Genomic DNA, 22287 nt, shown 5'->3' on the forward strand with positions numbered 1-22287 from the left:
AACATGTAGACAGCATAAGTCGTAAATAAATAGGTTGGTGTTATTCATACCTACTATTGTTCTCCGTTTCACTAATTACATTTGATAATGCCTTTTTCTGCACACTACAAAATATTGAAAGTACGAATGATTTGGGCTGATATCGTATCGGATTGATATTGGTGTTAGCCATACTCCAATATCGTTATCGTATAGGAAGTGTTAAAGTTGTATTGGGAAACTACTAGTTTGAATAGATTGAGAAACACGGAAAAATGATGATGATCGCTTCGACTGGAATTTTTAGGACTGAAAATGCCGGGAAACAAAGGCATTTTTGGAATATGGAATATAGATGCTTTCAATAAGGTGAATGTTTCGATGTCGGAATGGTTTGAATCGGTTGAGGAATATAAGACATGTGGAACTACTACTTGTTTTCATTGGGAATATTGTTGTGAAAAGTGTAGAATTACGAAAAAGTAGAACATTTTTGGGAATGTGTAATTAGAAAACCGTTGTTTGAACATTTTGATCACTTTTCAATTGGAATGATGTTGTAAAGAATGTGTAATTGGTTGAACATTGTGGCAATTGTTGTTATTCACTTTTAATGGGAGTGTTTTTTTTTTAAAATGTGGACAATTTGGGGAATGTGTCAATAGGTGACCATTTTTTCTTCATTTTGATTCATTATAAATGGAAATGTTGTTTTTGAAAATTTGGAACCATTTGAGAATTGTGGAAGTACCGTATTTTTCAGACTATAAGTCACAATTTTTTTCATAGTTTGACCAGGGGTGCGACTTATACTCAGGAGCGACTTATGTGTGAAATTATTAACACATTACCGTAAAATATCAAATAATATTATTTAGCTCATTCACGTAAGAGACTAGACGTATAAGATTTCATGGGATTTAGCGATTAGGAGTGACATATTGTTTGGTAAACGTATAGCATGTTCTACATGTTATAGTTATTTGAATGACTCTTACCATAATATGTTACGTTAACATACCAGGCACCTTCTCAGTTGGTTATTTTTGCGTCATATAACGTACACTTATTCAGCCTGTTCACTATAAATTGCCTTTCAAATGTCTATTCTTGGTGTTGGGTTTTATCAAATAAATTTCCCCAAAAATGCAACTTATACTCCAGTGCGACTTATACATGTTTTTTTCCTTCTTTATTATGCATTTTCGGCAGGTGCGACTTATACTCCGGAGCGACTTATGGTCGGAAAAATACGGTATCAAAAAAAATCCCTTTTTAAAAAAAAAAAAAGATTGCATCCACACAACATGTGTTTTAAGAGAAAAAATAATAAATGATAAATGATAAATGGGTTGTACTTGTAAAGCGCTTTTCTACCTTCAAGGTACTCAAAGCGCTTTGACACTACTTCCACATTTACCCATTCACACACTGATGGAGGGAGCTGCCATGCAAGGCGCCAACCAGGGGTGAAGTGTCTTGCTCAGGACACAACGGACGTGACGAGGTCGGTAAGAGGTGGGATTTGAACCAGGTTCCCCTCGGGTTGCGCACGGCCACTCTCCCACTGCGCCACGCCACTGTTAAATGGCTACCATTTTTTAACAAAATGAAAAATGCAATATTTCACCTGCTTCATCAGTGGTGATGGTGAGCTCGTTACTGGCCTCACTCTTCCCGATGAGGTTCTTAGCGAACATACGGATGTTGTAGGTGGAGGAGGGGTGGAGGTCGATGATTGTGGCCTGGTTGAGCTGAGGTGAGACATCTTTGGTCTTCTGAGCGGTGTCCCAGGAGGCTGTCACAGAGGACAGGGTGCGGTTTATGGAGATCGCTCAAGTCAGTTTGACATAAAGTGTGGATGTTGTGATAATTAATCGCTGAAAACATATCTAGATATCTTCACAACATACAGTGGGGCAAAAAAGTATTTAGTCAGCCACCGATTGTGCATGTTCTCCCACTTAAAATGATGACAGAAGTCTGTAATTTTCATCATAGGTACACTTCAACTGTGAGAGACAGAATATGAAAAAAAAAATCCAGGAATTCACATTGTAGAAATTTTAAAGAATTTATTTGTAAATTATTGTGTAAAATAAGTATTTGGTCAACCATTCAAAGCTCTCACTGATGGAAGGAGGTTTTGGCTCAAAATCTCACGATACATGGCCCCTTTCATTCTTTCCTTCACACGGATCAATCGTCCTGTCCCTTTAGCAGAAAAACAGCCCCAAAGCATGATGTTTCCACCTCCATGCTTCACAGTAGGTATGGTGTTCTTAGGATGCAACTCAGTATTCTTCTGGATGATACAGCAGAGGATTGGGAGAATGTCATGTGGTCAGATGAAACCAAAATACAACTTTTTGGTATAAACTCAACTCGTCGTGTTTGGAGGAAGAAGAATACTGAGTTGCATCCCAAGAACACCATACCTACTGTGAAGCATGGGGGTGGAAACATCATGCTTTGGGGCTGTTTTTCTGCTAAGTGGACAGGACGATTGATCCGTGTTAAGGAAAGAATGAATGGGGCCATGTATCGTGAGGTTTTGAGCCAAAACCTCCTTCCATCATTGAGAGCTTTGAATGGTTGACCAAATACTTATTTTCCACCATAATTTACAAATAAATTCTTTAAAATCCCTACAATGTGAATTCCTGGATTATTTTTTCACATTCTGTCTCTCACAGTTGAAGTGTACCTATGATGAAAATTACAGACCTCTGTCATCATTTTAAGTGGGAGAACTTGCACAATCGGTGGCTGACTAAATACTTTTTTGCCCCACTGTAACTACATGTTGGCCTATCTCTTCTCCTTACCTGATTTGTTCTTGCTTTCGATATCGAAGCCTGTGATTGGGCTGTTGCCATCAAATCCCATGGTCCAGCGCAGGGCAATGGTTCTGTCTTTCACTTCTCTGATCTCCACCTCTGGTGGGTCTGGGGGTTCTGCAAAGAGCAAAGTTGACAATTATTTTCTTTCCTATTACTGCAGTCCCCGCAAATGATTGACAAAATCTAGCTCAAAAATATGTTATGGATCGAGGTCTGCACCATGCAGAAAAAATGGGAATTATTGAGAATGGATTTTTAAAAATCATTATTATCATTATTATCATTAATCGCCTGCTCAGTAGCCTTGTGGTTAGAGTGTCCGCCCTGAGATCGGTAGGTCGTGAGTTCAAACCTCGACCTAGTCATACCAAAGACTATAAAAATGGGACGCCTTATCTCCCTGTTTGGCATTCAGCATCAAGGGTTGGAATTGGGGGTTAAATCACCAAAATGTTTCCCGAGTGCGGCCACCGCTGCTGCTCACTGCTCCCCTCATCTCCCAGGAGGTGGAACACGGGGATGGGTCACATGCAGAGGATAATTTCACCACACCTAGTGTGTGTGGCTGTCAGTGGTACTTTAACTTTAACTTTATTAGATATCGCAAACTGATGCTACACTGTGCGTAGGTCCCCGTGATCTGAAATAGTGACGTTTGAAAACATTAAATTTCACAGCACACTTATTCCTAGCCCCTTCCTGCTCCGCCACTGATAAGAATATAATCACAACATTCTCCTGGCATTGTCACTGTCCCCCACAGCCCCACAGCATGTAGCATTAATGAATTTGTCTTGTAAGATATATATTAGGGATGTTAATCTTAAACACAAAACACGATTAAATTAAATATGGTGAATTACTTAGTTTACTCAGCAACCCTATTAGACATACTGGGCTCCATTTAATCCCTGGTGGGAGTTCAAACAAAACGGGTTGCTTATGTTTTGATTATGAGGCATTCGTTATTTAACGTTCAAAATAACATCCGGAATTTAATTACATTCAAGTTTGAGTCAAAAATAATTTCACGCAAATAAAATGTGAAAATGTTTTTGTCATTCTGCTTAGGGCCTCATTTTAGCCATTGGCTACCTTGGATATGTAAAGTAATTAAAGTTATATGATAGTGTTATTTATGACCTACAAACACATTTTTTATTATTTCCAATCAGACAGAATCGTACCTTTTAATCTAAACCAATCAGAGGATGCATTGTCCCAGAACAGATCGTGTTCACCCTTGCAGTTTCTTCTGTAGAATTTCTAGCATGAGTCAACAGCAGTTGTACCTTGAACTGTGAGCTGAATGATCCCTCTGTCTTCTCCAAAGGAGTTGATGGCATGGCAGGAAAAGAATCCGGAGTCCTCTCTCACTGTGGGCATGATCTGACGGATGAACCACAATGACTTTAATTCACCAATGAAATGTCCTAACAATGTCACACTCCCGTGGGAATTTGGGGCATAGAGAAAATTGGTCATTTAATTTAATTGTGTGTTGGAATCGGTGATAAGTTTTACTGAGATCCAAGGGGAATTTTTGTTATAAAAAATGTGGAATTTCGGGAAAAGTGAATCTTTTAGGGCAGATGGAGGAAATTGTTTGTGCAAATGCCATTAACGAGCTGAAATATTTTCATGCTGGAACGGTTGAAATCGCTTGACAAATGTGGAACGTTGAGAAATTGTCCATCATTGGCAATTACAATTGTATTGTGGTAAATGTGGAATCACAATATTTTAAATGTTGGAATTTTTTGGTATATGTCAGTAATTAGTCCATATGTCCCGAATGAGCAAAACCTTTCAGTGTTAGAATGCCTTGGATCGGTTAGGAAATGTGGAAGTGGTAAGAATTACAATATAACATACATCCATAAACGTGGATGCAAATGAAAAAGTGCAATATACTTATCTGTACAGTAATCTATTTATTCATATCTGCACCTTATTGCTCTTTTATCCTACACTACAACGAGATAATGTAACAAAATGTCATTCTTATCTGTACTGTAAAGTTCAAATTTGAATGATAATAAAAGGAAGTCTCTAGGTCTAATTGCTAAGATCAAAGGAAATGTTATTAAATTTAGTTCAGCGAAAGCTCTAAAACTCCAAAAGACACACAAGAACAGTTTTTTGTTGCATTTTAGTCAAGTCATTTACAAAAGGTAAACTATAGCCAATAGACTACTCGGAGCTAGCACCTAAACAACAGCTGAGCAGACAAGTTAGACATACATAATAAGTGCCTTTAATTTAAATTGAATATAAACGCAATTCATTGTTGTGGCCATAAAAAACAATTACCGCTGCACTTCAACTTAAAGACAGCATACGTCTAGCCCAGACAGTTGTAAATAAATAGGTTATTGTTATTGATACCTACTATCGTTCTCCATTTGACTGATTACATTTGATAAAGCCTATCAGTATTAGCCAAACTCCAATATCAGTATCGTATAGGAACTGTTAAAGTTGTATTGGGATACTACTAGTTTGAATAGCTTGAGAAACGCGGAAAAATGATGATGATCGCTTCAATCTGGAATTTTTAGGACTGAAAATGCCGGGAAAACCAGGCATTGTTTGGAATATGGAAAATACATAATTTTCAATTAGATTTGTATTGCGATAAATGTGGAATCACAATGTTTTAAATGTGGGAATTATTTGATATATGTCAATAATTAGCCGTTATGTACCGAATGAGCAAAACATTTCAGTGTTAGAATGCCTTAGAAATGTGGAAATGGTAAGAATTCTGAAGATCAAAGGAAATGTTATTACATTTAGTTCAGTGAAACCTCTTAGACATTCACACACACTTTTTTTTAAACAGAAATTATGTTCTCCGGCACGAAAATTTGTATTATTATACTATCCATTATTTGTTTCATAATTTGTGATCAGTTGGAAGGCCAAGTGTGCGTTGACTCGACTGCATTCTTAATGCTGTGGTTTGTGACCCAACACATGTCTCGTTCCAAACATAGTGAGAATTATGTTTCAGCTCCTTTACTGGTAGAAAACTAAACATCATGAAGACATCTATAAAGGTGCTGTGTTGTAAGTGTAACATAAAAATGCAGACGATTATCTAAATTGAAAAGTACAGTGTGTGGCAAGGATTCCTACCTGCAGGGTGGAGATGACTTCATCGCCCACTTCCTTGACTGTAACTACGTAGCGACTGGTCTCAGGGTTGATGATGCGTTCTTCTTTCTCCCAGCGCACCATGATAGGCTTCTCACCGTGGGCCGTGCAGCTCATTTTCTTCTCCTCACCTTGTGTGGCCAGTGTAGTGTTGGGGTAGGATGTGATCATGGCAGGAACTAAGAGAATATTAAAGAAGAAAGAAAGAAAAACAGATGTGAGAAAATCAGAATTTGACTCTGCTTGTTTTGAAAGTATAATTTTTTTTTCCGGGTGAATTAAATGACATAATGGTTACCATGTCATAAGTACAACCTGGGGGGTGATTTCACCCCGCAGCTATTTATTTTCCTGACCCTTGGCTTATTCTACAAGCCCCGTTTCCATGAGTTGGGGAATTGTGTTAGATGTAAATATAAACAGAATACAATGATTTGCAAATCATTTTCAACCCATATTCAATTGAATGCACTACAAAGACAAGATATTTGATGTTCAAACTCATAAACTTTTTTTTTTTTTTGCAAATAATAATTACCTTAGAATTTCATGGCTGCAACACGTGCCAAAGTAGTTGGGAACGGGCATGTTCACCACTGTGTTACATCACCTTTTCTTTTAACAACATTCAATAAATGTTTGGGAACTGAGGAAACTAGTTGTTGAAGCTTTGAAAGTGGAATTCTTTCCCATTCTTGTTTTATGTAGAGCTTCACTCGTTCAACAGTCCGGGTGTCAGGCTTGCCTCTGACAGTTGACTATGTTTTAGTTTTTTCCTCTGCATTTGTCTTTGTTTCCTCTGTGTGTAGTGTTTCCTGTCAGCATTCTTATTTTGTTGGTTTCCTGTCTTTCTCCCTGAGTGCTGTGTTCCCCCTCAGCTGCGGCTGATTGGCGCCTAGCCACACCTGGTGTCAATCAGTCCACTCCTATTTAGACCTGTTTTCCCATTCAGTCACGGCAGGATTATTGTATTGTCTTGTCGATAACACGTATTGCATGTCGCTCTTGTTTTCTCTTTGCAGCATTGTTTGATTGCAGTTTTTAGTTTACTGCCTTTTGTTCCCTGCTTCTAAGTTTGTTTTTATATTACATGTACGACTTCTGTTTCCTGCTTGATTCTTGCTAGCTTCCATGCTAAGTTCCTTTTTGTTTTGTACCTCCCACGCTAGCTTCCTTAGTTTGGTATCCGCCCACGTGCGTGCTTTCTGTTTGTACCCTTTTTTTTTTTGTCTTAGTGTTTTAAATTAAAACATGTTGTCCTACTCAATGCCTGCCTCCATCTCTGCATCTTGGGGTTCGTCACAAACAAACTTTGGCACCGGGGTCTCCGCTGTTGTATTTTACGCTTCATAATGCGCCACACATTTTCGATAAGAGACAGGTCTGGACTGCAGGCGGGCCAGGAAAGTACCCGCACTCTTTTTTTTACGAAGCCACGCTGTTGTAACACGTGCTGAATGTGGCTTGGCATTGTCTTGCTGAAATAAGCAGGCACTTAGATGGCAGCATATGTTGTTCCAAAACTTGTATGTACCTTTCAGCATTAATGGTGCCTTCACCGATGTGTAAGTTACCCATGCATTGGGCACTAATGCACCCTCATACCATCACAGATGCTGGCTTTTGAACTTTACGTCGATAACAGTCTGGATGGTTCGCTTCCCCTTTGGTCCGGATGACACGTCGTCGAATATTTCCAACAACAATTTTGAAATGTGAACTCGTCAGACCACAGAACACTTTTCCACTTTGCATCAGTTCATCTTATATGATCTCGGGCCCAGAGAAGCCGGCGGCGTTTTTGGAAGATGTTGATAAATGGCTTTCACTTTGCATATTAGAGCTTTAACTTGCACTTACAGATGTAGCGACCAACTGTACTTAGTGACAGTGGTTTTCTGAAGTGTTCTTGAGCCCATGTGGTGATATCCTTTAGAGATTGATGTCGGTTTTTGATACAGTGCCGTCTGAGGGATCGAAGGTCACGGTCATTCAATGTTGGTTTCCGGCAATGCCGTGTACGTGGAGTGATTTCTCCAGATTCTCTGAACCTTTTGATGATATTGTGGACCGTAGATGTTGAAATCTCAAAATTTCTTGCAATTGCACTTTGAGAAACATTGTTCATAAACTGTTTGACTATTTGCTCACGCAGTTGTGGACAAAGGGGTGTACTTTGCCCCATCCTTTCTTGTGAAAGACTGAGCATTTTTTGGGAAGCTGTTTTTATACCCAATCATGGCACTCACCTGTTCCCAATTAGCCTGCAAACCTGTGAGATGTTCCAAATAAGTGTTTGATGAGCATTCCTCAACTTTATCAGTATTTATTGCCACCTTTCCCAACTTCTTTTTCACGTGTTCCTGGCATCAAATTCTAAAGGTAATGATTATTTGCAAAAAAAAAAATGTTTATGAGTTTGAACATCAAATATGTTGTCTTTGTAGCATATTCAACTGAATATGGGTTGAAAATGATTTGCAAATCATTGTATTTCGTTTATATTTACATCTAAAACAATTTCCCAACTCATATGGAAACGGGGTTTGTAATTCAATGTTACATGGGTCTTTGGCTTGCATCTCGCATGTGAGGTGCCAAAAAGGTACGATGAACCCTCCAAAGACATGGCACTAAATACACACTGGCAATATCTCACACACAACAGCAGCTCTCCATCCCCCAGACACTCTCACACACACCCACACACACGCACGCACACACACACACACACACACACACACACACACACACACACACACACACACACACACACACACACACACACACACACACACACACACACACACACACACACACACACACACACACACACACACACACACACACACAGAATGCATGATTCCAGTGATGTGATGAGGAGTGTCAGGCAAGAGCTTGCAAACATTTAAGCCTCATCTCTTATTTACTCCGTCTGGGGCTCGTCTGACGAAAAGAACGCCGTTTTATTTTGCATGACAAGTATGAATTTTTTGCGAGGCGTGTTTCAGGAACATTGGGGGAAAAAAAATAACAGCTCAGGCCTGATCTACGTGAATGTTATATTTTAGAGCCGAACTTACTCTTGTTTTGCCACGTAAGTGCTTAAGCGGAAGCATAGGCGATGGTGTTGACACTCCTGGCCCGCTTGAATACCGCGAGGTGACAAACAAGCAGTGTGGAAGCAGCCCGGCTGTGCAGCGGAAACAAGACGTCTGCCCTGAACATATCAAATTGATTTGAGCACTTTATATTTCTTCTTAACCTTTAAAAGTCTCAAGTATAGCATTTGTGTTGCTATGGTAGCTGCTACAGTATCACATGCTATACATCCACGTAACCGGAAAAACGTTGGCTAAAAGCTCAACCAAATCAGGTTGTGGAAAACTAAATTAAAACTAAACTAAATCAAGAAAAACTGTCTGAGGCCAGCATTTGTCATGAAGAAAGTGTGAGCGCTTTCGTAGGATTTTTTTTTTTTTTACCTCCGATTCTTGTGTGCTGTGTTGGTAATGTTCGGCCTAACATTGCTCGATATAGTCTGTTTGTGATGATCCGTTGCGCATGTGGATCATGTTTTGTTTAGTGTAAGACTCCCTTATTTTGGTTTTCAGCACCCCTGGGTTTGTGTTTTCTCGGTTGCCATGGGTGCTGATTATTTCCCGGACGCTCACCTGCTCCCAGGCACTAATCAGAGAGCTATTTATTTTCTGCCTTTCGCCACACTCGGTCTGGCTGCTTTGTTTGCTCCTGCAACAAGTTACCTTGGTACACCTTTTGATTCCTGTCACTATGCTAAGCCTTTCCGTAACTTTGCCATAGCTCCCCGTGTCATCGGCAGGTTTTTCTTGTGTTTTATATTTTTATTTTCCTACATTGTTGTAGGTATTTTTAATTGATTTATGAAAAATACATAATTTTCCTACCTGCACACTGCCTCCGGAGTTCCGTCTGCATTTTGGAGAAACGAGCCGTGCACAACACTGTTATAGTCATTCCGGAGAAACCAGTCCCCAAACAAATAATCATGGCTACATTTGATGCTTGTTTTGTGCTAGAATTATTTCATGGGAAATAAATGGTTCAATAATTTGTGTTTTTTGGTGCAAAATGATACATTTTACGTAATTAAAAGATACATTTCCAAACTTTCCTGAGACAACTCTGACCTGGGATCGAACCCAATCATCACTAACACTGCGTACATATTTGTGGATGTTTGGAACGAACTAATTAGATTTATATGATTTCTTCTTGGCAAATTTGCTACGATTTTGATACGAACCAAAGTACATCAGAAATTCAATAAAACAAAACAGTGAAGACACTAAAGCGAGACATTTAGCAATGCTTGAAAGCTAACACGGTGGGCAGTGGTTAGGGCTCATGCATCACAGCGAGAAGGTCCTGGGTGGAGTGCATGTGGGCTTCCTCCCACCTCCAAAGACATGCACCTGGGGATAAACTGATTGGCAACACTAAATGGTCCCAGTGTGTGAATGTGAGTGTTGTCTATCTGTGTTGGCCCTGCCATGAGATGGTGACTTGTCCAGGGTGCACCCTGCATTCCGCCTGAGTGCAGCTGGGATAGGCTCCAGCACTTATCTGGTCACCTTGTATTAATAGTTAGCATTTCCTCTAAAAATACAGTTAAGCAATGTATTCACTTGACATCATAGGCAAAAACAAACATTTTTTTTTACAACACTCTGTTCCCCAGCAGTCACCAAGAGGGCAGTAAAGACCCACAAAGGGGATTCAGATAGACTAGTTGCTGATTGGCTACATCCACCCAACCCCCCTTCGACCTCTCTCCTCCTCCTCCCAGGCTTCCTTCACCTGGCCAGGTTGCCATGCCAACCAGCACCGGGCAGTCTCTGCACTCTTCTCCCCCTACCTCTCTTCCGTCCTCTCGACTCTACCAGGAATAGAACACCGACCTGCCATTGATTTCCACTGTATGATGATCATGCCAGCGCACTATGCAGGAGTAATACAACATATCTCGTCCAGTCCAAGAGCATTGAACGTCAAAGTGTGAGGTCATGATGATGAATTTTCTAACTGTTTTGAAGTCGAAAGCCAACATGCAAGATGCATTGTGGCCATTTCGAAATAAGAATGCAACGTAACAAAATGTTGAAAAAGTGTCAATACTTTCCAGATGCAACGTATTGCTTTTGTTGTGACTTCAGCAGAGCTTGGCCAGTTAGGCAGGCAGCTGCAGCCACCGGGGGTTGCAGCACGAATGGCACCAAAGACGGTGGAGAACTGGCCTGACAGTTTGTCACCTAATTTCTACCCAAAGTAGCCATCTAATCAGTTATTTGAATTATTGTGGCTGGTGTCTAATTTACACAGGGTCACTATTATACTGTACATACAGTCTCAAATATATAGTTAAGTTCGTTAAAGTAAAAGTACACACACACTGGGTGTGGTGAAATGTGTCGTCTGCATTCGACCCATCCCTTTGTTCATCCCCTAGGAGGTGAGGGGAGCAGTGAGCAGCAGCGGTGGCCGCACTGAGGAATCATTCATGGTGATTTAACCCCCAATTCCAAGCCTTGATGCTAAGTGCCAAGCAGGGAGGGAATGGGTCCCATTTTCATAGTCTTTGGTATGACTCTGACCACGAGGCCACTGAGTTGGTTGTACAGTGAATCTCTGAATATTCTATATTCTGCATTCATGACCCTGCACAATTTGCAGATTACCGATTTTTTTCTCTACTTATTTTTAGGAAAACATGCTGTTTTGTGCTGTCAATTTTCATAGCAAAGCTGTTTCTCTGGGAATGTCTCTTCTCATTTGCTCATACTTGCCAACCTTGAGACCTCCGATTTCGGGAGGTGGACGTGGAGGGGCGTGGTCAGGGCGTGTTAAGAGGGGAGTAGTATATTTACAGCTGTTGTGTGCGCAGTTGTGCACTGCACTTTCTAAAGTAGATGTTATTGTCACAAATGCCTGATTGATTGATTGAAACTTTTATTAGTAGATTGCACAGTACAGTACATATTCCGTACAATTGACCACTAAAGGGTAACACCGCAATAAGTTTTTCAACTTGTTTAAGTCGGGGTCCGAGTTAATCAATTCATAGTACAAATATATACTATCAGCATAATACAGTCACCACACAAGTTAATCATCATAGTATATACGTTGAAGTATTTACAATCCGGGGGGGGGCTTTGGTTGATATCAGTACTTCAGTCATCAACAATTACATCAACAGAGAAATGGACATTGAAACAGTGTAGGTGTGACTTAGTAGGATATGTACAGCCAGCAGACAACATAGTGAGTTATCATAGTTTAAGAACAAGTATATAAATTAGAAAAACATCTGATTATTTATGTTAGGTTATTCACAAAACGGGGAGATGGGATGTGAATGTAGGAGGATTAAAGGGTTGAAGTTGCCTGGAGGTGTTGTGGTGCATCATGTACAGTAGATGGCAGTATTGTCTTGTTTAAGAGTGTCACATGCTGTTTACGGCAGATGAACTGCCTTACGGTAGAGTGCTAGACGTAAACGTGACTGCTGTTGTTGTGTGTTGTTACTGTGCTGGGAGGACGTTAATGAAACTGCCTAACAATAAACTCACATAAGAAACCAAGAACTCGCCCTCGATCATTCTACAGTTACAATGTCATTGGGCAGACACGCTTTCAGACACGTCACTCAGGTCCTCATGGAACTAGGGGAGCGTGGCCTCGTGTTCCGCCTGAATTTCGAGAGATTATCGGGAGAAAATTTGTCCCGGGAGGTTTTCGGGAGAGGTAATGAATTTTGGGAGTCTCCCAGAAAATCCGGGAGGGTTGGCAAGTATGCATTTGGCCCACATTGATAGTGTTAACATTACATAGAAAGCACTTGAGGACTATGCAGGCATCACAATAAACACTTGCAATAATACAGTGGTAAGCTCAGTGCCTCAGTTTACACATTTTTTCGGATCTAGGTATGTACAGAGACATCCTGGATGAAAACCAACGCTTCTCATGCAACCTGATGGCGCTTGAGAAGTGCTGCAAAGAGAATTGGACAAAACTAGCCAAAGAAAGGTGTGCCAAGCTTGTGGCATCATATACATCGGTGAATCAATCAATCAATCAATGTTTATTTATATAGGCCTAAATCACAAGTGCCTCAAAGGGCTGCACAAGCCACAACAACATCCTCGGTTCAGAGCCCACAAAAGGGCAAGGAAAACTCACAACCCAGTGGGACGTCAATGTGGATGAATATGAAAAACCTTGGAGAGAACCGCAGATGTGGGTGGACCCCCCCCCCCCCCCCCCCCCCCCCTATCTGGCTGTAGGCAACCTACTGTATATAAATTACAATCGTTGAAAGTTACACACATTCAATTTATATTGGGGGTAATGAAAGTCACCTATATGTGTCTTTACTTCAGCAAGAAACACCTTCTTGGTGTGGGATTTCAGGCAGATGGATATTTTAAATATGAATGGCCAGCTGCATTCCAACTACTGCGCTCAATTTAAAAAAAAAAGGTATATGTTCTAAACCAGAAAACATTGTTTGATGCACTCGGGCAGAAGGCAAATTCACACCAGACAAGTCACTACCTCATCGCAGGGCCAACACAGATAGACAGACAACATTCACACACTAGGGCCAACTTAGTGTTGCCAAACAACCTATCCCCAGATGCATGTCTTTGGAGGTGGGAAGAAGCCGGAATATCCGGAGGGAACCTATATAGTCCTGGGGAGAACATGCAAACTCCATACAGAAAGACCCTGAGCCCGGGGATCGAACCCAGGACCTTCGTAATGTAACGTCCTCAAAATTATTCATATGGATATGAAGCATTAAAGGCCTACTGAAATGAGATTTTCTTATTTAAACGGGGATAGCAGGTCCATTCTATGTGTCATACTTGATCGTTTCGAGATATTGCCATATTTTTGCTGAAAGGATTTAGTAGAGAACATCGATGATAAAGTTCGCAACTTTTGGTCGCTAATAAAAAAACCTTGCCTGTACCGGAAGAAGCAGACGATGACGTCACCTGTGTGAGGGCTCCTCACATCCTCACATTGTTTATAATGGGAGCCTCCAACAAAAAGAGCTATTCGGACCGAGAAAACAACAATTTCCCTATTCATTTGAGAGAGGATGAAATATTCGTGGCTGAGGATATTGATAGCGAAGGACTAGAAAAATAAATAAATAAATAAATAGTTTTTAAAAAAAAAGGCGATTGCATTGTGAGCGATTCAGATGTTTTTAGACACATTTACCAGGATAATTCTGGAAGATCCCTTATCTGCTTATTGTTTTAATAGTGTTTTAGTGAGATTTTAAAGATTGTAAAGGCATACCTCGAGGTCGGATGGCTGCGGTGAACACAAAGTGTCTCAGAGAGAAGCCGAAGAGCCGAGCTCACAGCTGCCTTATTTGACATGACAGCTGCTGCAGGATGACGAATAATCCATTGATGTCTCCAGTACAATATATATCACAATTTCCCCATCCAAAAACATGCTGGTTGACGTAGAGAAAACATGTTCTCTTGACCGCTCTGTGTTAAAGCTTCACAACAAACAAAGAAACACTGGCTGTGTCTCGGTGCTAAAGACAGCTGCAATCCACCGCTTTCCACCAACAGCATTGTTCTTTATAGTATCCATTATTAAATGAACAAATTGCAAAAGATTCAGCAACACAGATGTCCAAAATACTGCGTAATTACGCCATGAACAAAGACGACTTTTAGCCGTGTTTGGTGCTGCGCTAATATTTCCTTACAGTCCGAGACGTCACGCGTATGCGTCATCATTCCGCGACGTTTTCAACAAGAAACTCGCGGGAAATTAAAAATTGCAATTTAGTGAACTAAAAAGGCTGTATTGGCATGTGTTGCAATGTTAATATTTCATCATTGATATATAAACTGTCAGACTGCGTGGTGGGTAGTAGTGGGTTTCAGTAGGCCTTTAAATGCATTGGTGAAAAAGTAAATTTTGTGTCCTTGCCTCGATCTTTTTACATTGTTGAACTCAAATGTTAGCAACGTTCGAACGACGGCCTCTGCCTGTCGCTTAAGTAACCACAATCTGTAGAAATGGGCGTATGTTAAGCACATTATCAGGTCAAATTCAATCTCATTTTTAGTATGGTATTGGTATGGGTTATACTTGTACGGCGCTTTTCTACCTTCAAGGTACTCAAAGCGCTTTGACACGATTTCCACATTCACCCATTCACACACACATTCACACACTGATGGAGGGAGCTGCCATGCAAGGCCCTAACCACGACCCATCAGGAGCAAGGGTTAAGTGTCTTGCGCAAGGACACAGCGGACTTGACGAGGTTGGTAAAAGGTGGGGATTGAACCAGGAACCCTCAGGTTGCTGCGCCACGCAGTCCCCCATTTTTGCCATGAAAAAGGGCACACGGCACGGTTTGTGCGTACGCAAGCCTAATACATGAGACCCTCAGGTCTGTATCTGCTAAATTTGGTTCTTGAGACGTTGCTTTTCCTACCGACCAGTCTTTGACCCCTATTGTGTTTCCTATTGTCTTCATTAGTGCATCAGCTATTTTCAGAGCAAACTGAAATCGGGCGACATTTTGTTGCACGCTCGCCGTGTTCCTGGCCATGGGGCACTGTGGCTCCACGGGTCCATGAGAGCTGGGCGAGAGAAGATGAGCTTGAGATGAGTGTAGCTCCCTGCCCTGCAGGCAGTCGGTAAGTGGGCACTGGGAATGAGCTGGCCAGGATGTGGGGCTTGGGGTATGGGGGGTGGGGAAAAGAGAGCGCTGACTAGTTCACTCGCCGTCTGCAATGTACTGAAATAATTCCCTTAGCTGCACAATTGGCTTGGACATGGAGCATGAGAGCAAATGTATGCCTGTTGACTCGGCGGGCCTCTTGTGCAGGAGCTGGGAGGGGGCTTGTGGATGCAGATGAGGAAAGGAGATGGAAGAGATACAGATTAAGGCATAAGGGCACTCCTTATGCTTTTCTGAAGGGTGCTGTTCAGTGACCATGATTCCCTTCCACACCTCATTATGTTCTCTTCCCGCATCTTGTGACATTATGATGCCTAATTAACTTGATTGCTCTTAATTGGCACTGATACACACTCAGTGCCTGTTTGATAGCATCCAATGCGAATCGGCCGTGAACTGGGTGAAGAGGTGGAATAGAATCAAAATAAATACCAATGCGAACAGCAGTGCAACTGTTATGTTTGGGAGGGAGTGTAGACGGCACAGACCACAAGAGGGCGTAGTAGCTCTATGATTTATTATATATATATTTGCACAATATATGTATAATATCCATCCATTTTCTACCGCTTATTCCCTTGTGGGATCACGGGGGGCGCTGGCGCCTATCTCAGGGCCAACACAGATAGACAGACAACATTCACACTCACATTCACACACTAGGGCCAATTTAGTGTTGCCAATCAACCTATCCCCAGGTGCATGTTTTTGGAAGTGGGAGGAAGCCGGAGTACCCGGAGGGAACCCACACATTCACGGGGCGAACATGCAAACTCCACACAGAAAGATCCCGAACCTGGGATTGAACCCAGGACAATTAAACAATAATAATATAATCCAAACAAGGGTATGGAGTATGACTAGATCCAAGTGTGTGTATGGTGAAAGACCATGTGTAGGAATTAATTGCTTAATGTTACCAGAGTGTTGAGCAAGAGGCAATTCCAAAAGGAGCTGGGCAGGCTCGTATATCCGTGAGCATGCAGGTAGTCAAGGCGATAGCGAGGTTTCAAAAGTTCCCTGTCCAAGCGGGAGTTCCAGATCCAAGAGGCAGTCCGGGAAGCAAAGGTACAAGGAAACGACGAGACGCACAGTTTATCAACACAGGAGCGAAGGCCGACTGGGTACTCCAATAAAAGATTACGTTCCGGCGCTGGATCTAGGGGTCCGTTGGCCTTTATGCTGCCTGCTCTCATTAGTACCAGGTGCGCTGTTACAGATTGCCTGCAGCCGAGCAGTGACGCGGCCATGATGCAGGAAGAGCTGTGCCGTGCTCGCAGCAAAAGGCATGCGGGACTGCGCATGTGTCGTGACAGCAACAGTGAAAAACAGTGTAAGCAAAGGGTCACCAACATATACGGTAGGCATTATTTCAATAGACCGGCCTTTGACATGTGGCAGATAAATATGGCAGAATTAAGTGCTTGGAAAATACAACTGAATACGCATGGTGGTCAAGCCAGCATCTGTTGTCAATGGGTACTAGGCACCATTTAGCCTTTCTCAAAGAAAAATGCCCTTTGCATGCGTTGTTTTTAGGTGTACGAACCGTTTGAATTGTGAAAAGGATAACTGTTTCTTCAGAGTTCCTGGAGAGGTAATCAAGAACGGCGGAAGTGTACAAGATTTTATGATCAAAATACGAAAAAAGTAGCACACACTCCAGCACAAGGAATCAAAGCCGAAGAATGCATGAGTTTGCAGTGACCACTCCGTTAAAGGTTTGTTTTATAAACTTTTAACATTTAATGTTTCCCATTTAAGTATTATCTTGATATAATTTTTTTTTCTTGAGACATATTTTTATTTTTTGTACGAGTGTTCCGTAAAGAACCAACTCAGCAAGTTTAAATAAAAGGAATCAAATGTAAGCAAAACTTAAAAGAGTTAAAGGCCTACTGAAACCCACTACTACCCACCACGCAGTCTGATAGTTTATATATCAATGATGAAATATTAACATTGCAACACATGCCAATACGGTCTTTTTAGTTGAATAAATTACAATTTTTAATTTTCCGCGGAGTTTCCTGTTGAAAACGTCGCGGAATGATGACGCGTATGATGACATTTGTTTGTGACGTTATTGGTTGGAGGGGACATATTAGCCAGCACCACTTGCGGCTAAAAGTCGTCTCTTTTCATCGCGCAATTACACAGTACTTTGGACATCTGTGTTGCTGAATCTTTTGCAATTTGTTCAATTAATAATGGAGAAGTCAAATAAGAATGCTGTTGGTGGGAAACGCTGGATTGCAGCTGCCTTTAGCACCAAAACACAGCCGGTGTTTCTTTGTTTGTTGTGAAAACTTTAACACAGAGCGGTCAAGCGAACATGTTTCTCTACGTCAACCAGCAAGTTTTTGGATGGGAAAATTGTGATATTAAGTCGGCTCTTACCGGAGACTTGAGTGGATTACGCAATCTCATCCTGCAGCTCAAAAAGGCAGCTGTGATCTTGGCTCCTCTGCTTCTCTCAGAGACACTGGCCTTCACCGCAGCCATCCGACTTTCAGGTATGACTTTATAATCTCACTAAAATACTATTAACACAACAAGCAGATAAGGGATTTTCCAGAATTATCCTAGTAAATGTGTCTAATTACATCTGAAACTCTCCCACTGCTGCCGCCTGAAGCGTCGCCTTTTCTTTTTTAAATTTTTTTTATTTATTAGTGCTTCACTCTAACTTTCCTCATTCACGAATCTTTCATCCTCGTTCAAATTACTGGGGGAATCGTCGCTTTCTCGGTCCGAATTGCTCTTACTGCTGGTGGCTCACATTGTAAACAATGTGAGGGTGTGAGGTGCCGGTGACGTCACATGCACGTCGTCTGCTACTTCCGGTATAGGCAAGGCTTTTTTACTAGCGACCAACAGTTGCGAACTTTATCGTCGATGTTCTCTACTAAATCCTTTCAGCAAAAATATGGCAATATCACGAAATGATCAAGTATGACACATAGAATGGACCTGCTATCCCCGTTTAAATAAGAAAATCTCATTTCAGTAGGCCTTTAAGCTTTTACCAAATGCCACAATCATAAACGAAGCTTTTAGCACATACACAAAGTTGACATCTATAGTTACACAGTATTTTGATAAAGACGGGCATAAACAGGCGTACTCATAAACGGCGCCTGTAACAGCAAGGGCAGGTTCACCAACATGGCAGTAGACGTGAAGTTTAGTCATGAAATGCAACCTTACCAGAGCAAAAACGATGCCTATTTATCCGGGAGAGTCTTGATACCAATTTCCTTGACCCACCCACACACAAAAAAGTTGTAGACCTCCATGAGTCTCCAAGTTTTTATCTGTTTTATTGTGTAGAATGATATCTGGAGCACACGGTAGCTCGATATTTTTGGGAACTGCACCGACAAATAATTTTTCTATCACTCGACAAAATATATATATTTTTTTGTTAAAGTATATGGATCTTTTCCATTGGATTGTTTGCTCATATCTGCTTTTTGCAGGAATGGATAGGCCCCTTGTGTACTCAGATAGTGCGCCCGCTGCTTGCTGTACAGGCAATCTTAGCTTGGTTAACCACCACTGATTTCACTTCTGGGAGGAAATGCAAGCAATTAGTGGGAACCCTGGCCTTTTCCCCTTTGTTTCCCAAGACTTTTGTTTTATTTTACACATTTTTGCTTGCTTGTGGGCTTATTTTTTGTCAAACGTATCTAATGTGCATTGTCAAGGACATAAATATATTTATACCTGCCCTTAATTCAGTGGCCTAGTGGTTAGAGTGTCCACCCTCGGTAGGTTGGGTGTTCAAACCCCGGCCGAGTCATACCAAAGACTATAAAAAAATGGGACCCATTGCCTACCTGCATGGCACTCAGCATCAAGGGTTGGAATCGGGGGTTAAATCACCATAAATGATTCCCGGGCGCGGCACGGGCTGCTACCCACTGCTCCCCTCACTTCCCAAGGGGTGATCAAGGGGATGGGTCAAATGCAGAGAACAAATTTCACCACACCTAGTGTGTGTGTGTGACAATCATTGGTACTTTAACTTAACTGATTTCTATTTCTATGGATTTTTATTGTAAAATTTATGTGTGCATTTTTTGTGCAATATTTCATACACAGATACATTTATGTATGCTTTTTTGGTGAATTTTTTTGTGTTTACACATCTGGGGGGGAGTGTTTGGTGCTTACACATAGTAAAAGCAAAAAAAAACCTCTTACGCCATTTTGGAAAATGACGACAGGGTAAGCGTCACTTGTGACGTCACGACTTTGACCCGGCGGTAAAAGTAAACATGCGCTAATAAATTTGGGGAGCGAGTTTGACCCAGCAGTAATTCAAAGCAAGCGCATATTACATGCCCAGCGGCTATTCAAGGAAATACGGTATTTAATGTTTCTGTGTGGCCCAGGAGCAAATGCATCACAGCCTTGAACCGATGGTTGGGTACCACTGGTGTAATCTAGTAGGACACAGTCAATATCTTAATGCCCCACAGGTAAAAACAGTCTTTAACTCTGTTTGTCCTACTCTAGTGTGACCGAAATATTTTCCTTGAAGGCAGCAGGTTGAAGAAGTGCTAGCCAAGGTGAGAGCTGTCTGCCAGGATTTTCCTTTGCTCTGCTGAGGCAGCGAGATCGAGGAATGTCCTCTAGGGAGGGCAGAGGGTGGCCGATAATCTTCTCTGCTGTCCTGGTCACCCTCTGCAGGTCCTTCCTGTCTGCAGCAGAGCAGAGTACATCAGCACTGGCTCTATGGTGGCCCGATAAAAATTTACCTGCAGTTTCTCCTCAACTTGGTTAGGCCACAGAACACCAAGGAAGTGGAGTCTCTGCTGTGGATTTCTGACAAATGCTGAAGTATTGACAATCCATGTGAGGTCCTCTGTGATGTAATTCCCAAGAATTTAAAGGAGGCAACTTGTAATTCCCAGGAATTTAAAGGAGCCCACGGTCTCCAAACATTCTCTATTTACTACAAACGGAGCATGTTCCCCTCTGTGTATCTAAAATCAATGACTATCTCTTTGGTCATTGTATCAAATTGGCAATCAGGTAAGGATGCTTGACGAGTACGAGTAGCACATACAAAATAATGTATTAGTTGCATAAGAAGCAGCTGCTGAAAAGTAAGCAAAGTAAGAATGCTTGAATGTGTAACCCCAGTCCTGTTGTTATAGTCCAGTGGTTCTCAATCTTTTTTCAGTGATGTACCCCCTGTGAACATTTTTTTAATTCAAGTACTCCCTAGTCAGAGCAAAGCATTTTTGGTTTAAAAAAAAAGCTAAAGAAGTAAAATACAGCACTATGTCATCAGTTTCTGATTTATTAAATTGTATAACAGTGCAAAATATTGCTCATTTGTAGTGGTCTTTTTGAGAACCACTGTTATAGTCTATGCATGATGATGCCATATTAGCCCAGGACAAGCACTCACAACAATGAAAGTGCCAAGCTAAGACATCACTGTAGCAGCAATTCATTTACAGGGGAATCCACCTCAAAAGCCAGGAAGAGTGGGGACTATCTGAAACATGACATGAAGCTGCCGGCCCATTCTTCTTTTATAATAGCTTCTTTGTATCTATATGTGCACAACTGTGTGTGCCTGCCAGCTTTGTTTGCTCACCTGTGTCACATGACCTTCACCCAATTATACACCTGGGTGCATTTCATCAAAAGTGCCCCGCAACGGATTCTAAAGCGTTTGTTTACTCATAAAGTCAGACTTGGGCAGCCAATAATACAAAGCGAAGATCATACTATTCATCACGTGATGACTTTAGCATGCGTCAGCTTGCGTGCTTCTCTAATTGGCTTCCTAAGCCTCTTAAGTGGCTGCTCGAATGGTGCCAGCTGTCCTGGATAAACAACATAAACGCAGTACAGTGTGCACAGAATATTTTGCAGCACCGTCAATTACTGCACCTATCCTGATACAACTTTTTCACTTCCGATACAATACCATTAATGGAGACTTGAGTATTGGCCAAGAGCGATACAAATCGGATTCGATATCAACAGAAATCATAGTACTGTATCTGCTTTTGTTATTTTGGAATGTTACAAAAGGCTTGATTGAGAGAAATTACTCAGAACAATGACAAGTATGAAAACTACTAACCCTAAGACAGACTTATGTTGTCTTTTTTTAACTTGTCCTGTCTAGCCATATTCAATTAAAAAAATATAAATTAAACAGTCATCCATCCATCCATTTCCTACCGCTTATCCCTTTCGGGGCGCGGGGGGTGCTGGAGCCTATCTTAGCTACAAACGGGCGGAAGTCAGTGTGCACCCTGGACAAGTCGCCATCTCATCGTCATAACACATATTAATATTCATTATTGCATTATTATTATGGATTATCACACTGAAATCACAAAAGTAACACAATAATAGTAATAACGATATTACCAAATAAAAATAATAATTAACCTCTACTTATGCTGTCTTTAATTTGTAGTGGTAATTAATTTTGGCAATACCTCATGGCCACACCATTTCTTTGAATTAAGCTCAGTAAATTAAATTATGCGGACA

The 22287-nt window shown here is 41.3% G+C and overlaps 1 protein-coding gene across 2 annotated transcripts in view; it reads right to left on the minus strand.

The window, feature by feature from the left end:
- Positions 1–22287, minus strand: part of dscama (Down syndrome cell adhesion molecule a) — a 349961-nt gene that overhangs the window by 52909 nt on the left and 274765 nt on the right. For both annotated transcript variants that reach the window (XM_061898103.1, XM_061898104.1), the window contains exons 12-15: positions 5964–6160; positions 4115–4211; positions 2808–2936; positions 1610–1777 (exon numbers count right to left, since the gene is read on the minus strand). In XM_061898103.1, the coding sequence (XP_061754087.1) occupies positions 1610–1777; positions 2808–2936; positions 4115–4211; positions 5964–6160 (591 nt within the window). The remainder of the gene's footprint in view (positions 1–1609; positions 1778–2807; positions 2937–4114; positions 4212–5963; positions 6161–22287) is intronic.

This window comes from Nerophis ophidion, linkage group LG04 (genome assembly GCF_033978795.1).
Source record: "Nerophis ophidion isolate RoL-2023_Sa linkage group LG04, RoL_Noph_v1.0, whole genome shotgun sequence".
NCBI lineage: Eukaryota > Metazoa > Chordata > Actinopteri > Syngnathiformes > Syngnathidae > Nerophis > Nerophis ophidion.